General features: G+C 48.5%; 1 protein-coding gene across 1 annotated transcript in view; it reads right to left on the reverse strand.

Moving 5' to 3' along the window:
• The window catches only part of NDE1 (nudE neurodevelopment protein 1), a gene marked incomplete at its 5' end in the record, with an annotated part of 72,109 nt that overhangs the window by 8,117 nt on the left and 57,644 nt on the right, over window positions 1–6,348 (reverse strand). The window contains 3 exons of the mRNA XM_011964748.1: window positions 314–465; window positions 2,863–2,954; window positions 5,479–5,658. Of these exons, the coding sequence (XP_011820138.1) occupies window positions 314–465; window positions 2,863–2,954; window positions 5,479–5,658 (424 nt within the window). The remainder of the gene's footprint in view (window positions 1–313; window positions 466–2,862; window positions 2,955–5,478; window positions 5,659–6,348) is intronic.

Consider the following 6,348-nt stretch of genomic DNA (forward strand, 5'->3'; position numbering starts at 1 on the left):
AGCTACTCAGGGGACTGAGGTGGGAGGACTGTTTGAGCCGGGAGGCAGAGGGTGAGCCATGGTCCTGCCATCGTAGTCTAGCCTGGGTGACAGAGTGAGACCCTGTCTCACAAAACAAGACCCTCTCTCCAGCCGTTTGTCCAAGCCACAAGACACCACCTAATGCTGCCGGCAGGGAGCAGGAGAGGATAAGGTTTGCTACAATAATCCTATCATTTAAAAAGACACATGGCTGTGGGTTGAGGGTGAGTGTTTCTTGCCTGGGGCAGGCGGGTTCTCCCCGCAAGCGAGAGGTTTATTAGAAGGTACTGACCCCTTATCGCCCAACGGCACGCTGCTGCTGCTCGGCCGTCTCTCACCACCATCTCTGTTCTTGCTGCTCCGCCCAGAGGCTGGGCCACCTGTTCGGTTTGGGGACTGATCGTACACGAGGTTCCGGCAGGAAGCGAGTTTGGACTCCAGTGCCTGGAGAGAAATACACTTTTATCTCTCAAGTTATAGGCAAGGACTATTCTGTCTTACCGGAGCCCATACAGAAGAACGAACCCCAGACAGTGGTTCTCAAACTGCTGTGCACTGGAATTCCAAGGTGGGACCCCAAGAAGAATCCAATGTATATGCCAGTCTCAGAACCAAGCACCTTAAGTATCTGGGAGCTGGCTGGGCACAATGGCTCACACCTGTAATCCCAGCACTCTGGGAGGCCAAGGCAGGAGGATGGCTTGAGTCCAGGAGTTTGAGACCAGCCTGGTCCACAAAGTGAGATCCCATCTCATTTTTTTTTTTTTAAACTTTTTTAGTCAAGGTCTCACTGTGTCACCCAGGCTGGAGTGCACTGGTGATATCACAGCTCACCGCAGCCTCAACCTTCCAGGCTCAACCAATCCCTCCCACCTCAGCCTCCTGAGCAGCTGGGATTATAGGCGTCCGCAATCATGCCCAGCTAATAAAAAAACTTTTTTAATGCAAAAAATCTTTTAATTACAAAAATTTTTTTAAATGTTTGTGAGCTTCCTGGAAAAAGATCACAGCTCACTGCAGCCTCAACCTCCCAGGCTCAGGCAATCCTCCCACCTCAGCCTCCTGAATAGCTAGGACTATGCACAATCATGCTCCACCAAAAAAAAAAAAAAAAAGAAAAGAAATTAATGAAAAAAATTTTTTTAATTACAAAGAATTGAAAAAAATGGGAGCTTTCTGGAAAATCACTAACCTAACCAATTATCCAACTCCACTCGTAGAAAGTAGGAAATCTACTTCTGGAATCCTTCACTCTTTCCTTTACCTTGTTAAACCTCTGCAGAATGGCAGGAAGTTTGACAAGGACTTGGTCTGGCTGCAACAGACCCTGAGAAAACCAAAAGGACACTGACAGCACCCCAGGCTTCTCTGTACTCCAACTAGGCTAAATATCGAAACGCGGACCTGTTTCTAGAATAGCAAACCAGGCAGCCAAAAGCCAGGAGTAAGAACACAGAAGAAATGAGTTGCAAGCTTCTACTAAGTTGCAGCTATGAATACACTGTGTACAGTGACAACTTGGTAGGAGTTAAATGATGTGGCCTTTCCCTCCCTGTAATTAACATAAAAGCTGAAAGGCCAAGTTCTTTACCTTAGGCTTTCAAGACTGATTGATTGATTGATTGAGATCAAGTCTCACTGTCACCCAGTGGCACGATCTCAGCTCACTGCAACATTTTTCTCCCAGATTCAAGCAATTTTCCTGCCTCAGCCTCCCAAGTAGCTGGGATTATAGGCGCCCGCCACCACGCCTGGCTAATTTTTGTATTTTTAGTACACATGGGGTTTCACCATGTTGGCCAGGCTGGTCTTGAATTCCTGACCTCAGGTGATCCACCCATCTCGGCCTCCCAAACTGTCAAGATTCTCTTAAACCCCGAGAAACAACCAAAAAAAAAAAAAAGCGGCAGTTTTTTTCTTTTCTGAGACAATGTCGTGCTGTCACCCAGGATGGAGAGCAGTGGTGCAATCTCAGCTCACTCAGCCTCGACCTCCCAGGCTCAAGCAATCCTGCCACCTCTTGGCTTCCTTAGTAGCTAAGACCACCAGTATGCACCACCAGGCCTGGCTAATTTTTGCATTTTTGTAGAGGCAAGTCGGGGCAGGAGGTTTCACCATACTGCCCAAGCTGGTGTCAAACTCCTGAGCTTAAGTGACCCTCCCAAACTACTGGGATTGTAGGTATGAGCCACTGCATCCAGCCAAAAGAGAAAGCAGTTTCTAAACACTCCTCAGTTTTTCAAATTAAGGAAAAAACTCATCTTAATTTCCCAAATTGCCTAGAGGAAAAATGGTAAAAGGAAAGAGACATACATAGAGTTCAGAGCAATGCTTAGAGTCAGAGCTCTGAGTGTCTGGCAGTAACTCCCACAGAAAGTTCTAATGATTCCCAGGGATGCTAAAGGAGCAGCCACATCTAAAACTCACCACATTGCTATTAAAGGGGTTGGACGCATTGGCTCATGCCTGTAATCCCACAACTTTGGGAGGCCAACCTGGGAGGATCCCTTGAGGCCAGGAATTTAAGACCAGTCTGGGCAACACAGCGATACCCTCGTTACTACAAAAAATGAAAACATCAGCCAGGCATGGTGGCGCACACCTGTGATCCAAGTTCCTCGGGAAGCTAAGGTAGGAGGATCGCTTGAGACCAGGAGTTTGAGGAGTTCAAGGTTGCAGTGAATTGTGATCATACCACTACACTCCAGCCTGGGCAACAGAGCAAGACCCTGTCTCTTAAAAAAGGAAAAAAATAAGAGGGCAGGAACTAGATCAACCCCCCTTCACACATCCTGAAAGATAGGCAGGAAGGCACCAAATACCAGAAAAGTGTGTTCTTACCCCAACTTTCCGCAGTAGGTCTCCCACGATGTTGAGGGCTGATATCCGGGCCGCAGGCGTGAGGGGAGTTCCCCCGGTGGAGTCGTCCAGGCCTGGGTGTGCAAACGGAAGAGCATATAACTCACCAACCTATACTCATGTCCGTGAACTAACATCACTAGGTTCCAAACCACAGGACAGGAGGGGCGCTGACGCCTTTCCTCAGATCTCAAAAGCTACCCTATTTCTTTCCGTAGTTAACTGCATCACACGCCCAAGGCCTATATGACAACCAATTTTTCAAGTCCTTGTGATGACTGCAACAAATATTTATTTTTACATGTAAAGGTTTTTTTTTTTTTTTTTTTTAGACGTTGTCTTGCTGTCACCCAGACTGGAGTGCAGTAATGTGATCTCGGCTCACCGCAACCTCCACCTCCTAGGTTCAAGCGATTCTCCTGCCTTGGCCTCTTGAATAGCTGGGATTACAGCCATGTGCCACCACACCCAGCTCATTTTTATATTTTTTATAGAGAGAGTTTCACCACGTTGTCTAGGCTGGTCTCGAACTCCTGACCTCAAATGATCCGCCCGCCTTGGCCTCCAAAAGTGCTGGGATTACCGGCATGAGCCACCATGCCTGGCCTTTTAAAAAAATTTTTTTTTGAGAGAGATAGGGTGTCACTATGTTGCCCAGGCTGATCATGAACTTCTGGTCTCAAGCGATCCTCCCACCTCGGCCTTTCCAAGGGTTGGTATTTACAGGCATGAGCCACCGTGCCCAGCCATATTAGTCTTTTTTAAAAAACCCAAAACAAATCCTTGTGAAATTGTAGGAAATCCATATAGTTAATTAACATAATGGCACCGGTGATAGATATAAGAACTATATAGACAGGATGATCCAGCTTTACAAGGGTTCAGCTCTGCAAGCTTCTCTTCTCCAAGTGGGGTCCATGCACCAGCAGCACCTGAGAACTCTTAGAAATGCAGAATCTCTCGGCCAGGCATGGTAGCTCACACCTGTAATCCCAGTGCTTTCGGAGGCCGAGGCATGGAGTTGCATGCCTCTAGTCCCAGCTACTCAGGAGGCTGAGGCAGGAGGATCACTGGAGCCCAGGAGTTGGAGGCTGCAGTGAGCTAAGATTGCACCACTGCATTTCAGCCTGGGCCACAGACCAAGACTGTGTCTCTAAAGGAAAAAAACAAAACAAAACAAAACAAACAATGAAATAAAGTATGCAAAATGGCTCTAGACTGGGGCCAGGCACAACAGCTCACACCTGTACTACCACCACTTTCAGAGGCTGAGGCAGGCAGATTACCTGAGGTCAGGAGTTTGAGACCAGCCCGGCCAACATGGTGAAACTCCTTCTCTACTAAAAATACAAGATTAGCCAGGCTTGGTGGTGGGTGCCTGTAATCCAAGCTTACTCGGGAGGCTGAGGCAGGAGAATCACTTGAACCCAGGAGGAAGGGGTTGCAGTAAGCCAAGATCGCACCATTGCACTCCAGCCTGGGTGACAGAGCGAAACTCCATCTCAACAAAACAAAACAAAAGGGCCCTGGCACTGGGATTCTACAAGTCTCACTGGTCTCTTCATGCCCAGGGGACAAGGTAAGGGAGGAGGCAGTAGATGGTAGGGTAAGATCTGGAGACTGCCTGCCTGGGTCTGAATCCCAAACCATCTGCCATTCAATTACTTTATGACTCTGCTTAACTCAGGGCCTCACTTCCATCCTGGGCCTGCGGCGAAGGCTGCACGGTGGCCAGCACACACTGAGCACCCCATAACTGTCTTATTAATATCTGCTGTAAAAGGCCTGATTGGAAGCTGTCGGCAGAGGGTCTGGGGTGAGAATTCGGATTTTCCCGCCCATGCAGCACAGGTTACACTGAGTCTAGCTCTCGGTGGATGCATTACCAAACCCACAGAATGCTTTTTACTTTTTTGTATTTGGTTAGTGACATTTCAAATTTGGGAGGTTTTATATTCAAAAAGAGGATTTTGGGCCAGACGCAGTGGCTCACACCTGTAATCCTAGCACTTTGGGATCAGCCAAAGCAGGCAGATCACTTGAGTCCAGGAATTTGATAGCAGCCTGGGCGACATGGCAAGGCCACGTCTCTACCTAAAATACAAAAGTTAGCCAGGTGTGGTGGCGCGCGCCTTTAGTCCCAGCTACTCCGGAGGATGAGGTGGGAGAATCACTTGAGCCCATGACGCAGAGGTCACAGTGAGCCAAGATAACATCACTGCACTCCAGCCTGGGTGACACAGTGAGATCCTGTCTCAAAAAAAACCAACAACAAAAAAAGAGGATTTCTGGCTTTGAAGAATGGAAAAAACTGCAGATGAGGGGCTGTTCCTTCTAGTGCAGAGTGGCAGCCACCCGCTCTGGGTGGGGTTTCCATTTCCCAGCGCATCACAGACCCCACTACTCCCTCACACCCACTCCTCACTCATCTCAATTGCCCATCCCCAGGAACATCCCAGTCTACTCTCTGCTCAAAGCCCGAGAGTAAATCAGGCTCTGAGCCTGGTGCAAATCATCACACACCCAGGACCCACCCCAGATTCTTACCCAGAAACACTTTGTGAACCAAGAAAATTCTCCAATTCCCACTCCCCTTACCACGTCTGAAGCTCCCGGGTGTGTTTAAACTCGAGCTGGGTCCTCGGTGAGCGATGGGCGTGGACGGCACAGAGCCCGTGGCCTGCACAGCTGTGTCTGTCCTCTCAGCTTCCACTGAGCTGGGCATGGGGGTCCTGGGTTTCTCCTGCTTCTGCTGCACGGCCAGTTCCTGCCGCAAATCTGTGCCAGGAAAAGGATTCAGGAATTCAAGTCGTCGGCCAGGCGCCGTGGCTCATGTTTATAATGCCAGCACTTTGGGAGGCCAAGGCCGGCGGATTGTCCAAGGTCGAGTTTGAGCCCAGCCTGACCAACATGGTGAAAACCCATCTCTATAGAAAATGCAAAAACCAGCCAGGCATGGTGGCAGGCACCTGTAATCTCAACTACTCAGGAGGAAGAGGCATGAGAATCACTTGAATCTGGAAGGCCAGGTGGCACTGAGGTGAGATTGCTCCAGTGCACTCCAGTCTGGGTGACAAGAGCAAGACTCCGTCTCAAAAAACAAAAAGGGAATTTAAGCCCTGGCTTAGGGTTGGTGGGGTGGAGGTATAGAGGTTCAACAGTAGATACTGGTCAGAAAAAAGACCTACTGGGGTGAAACACTCCAGGTTGAAACTCCAAATAAAGGGAAACCCACAGGACCTTGCCTAGCAGACTTACAACTCTACAGGATTTTTCTCTTGACTAACAAAATAGTTTCAGATTTTTAAAAAGCTGTGACAGTGACACACTAATGCTTTTATTATTGAAAAAACAATTCCAACATAGCAGTGTATTTAGAATACTAAATGAAAGTATGCCCAGGAGCAGTGGCTCATGCCTGCAATCCCAGCACTTTGGGAGGCTGAGCTGCAAGAATCTCGTTAATCC

The sequence above is a fragment of the Mandrillus leucophaeus genome, unplaced genomic scaffold (assembly GCF_000951045.1).
Source record: "Mandrillus leucophaeus isolate KB7577 unplaced genomic scaffold, Mleu.le_1.0 Scaffold703, whole genome shotgun sequence".
In the NCBI taxonomy this organism is placed as follows: domain Eukaryota; kingdom Metazoa; phylum Chordata; class Mammalia; order Primates; family Cercopithecidae; genus Mandrillus; species Mandrillus leucophaeus.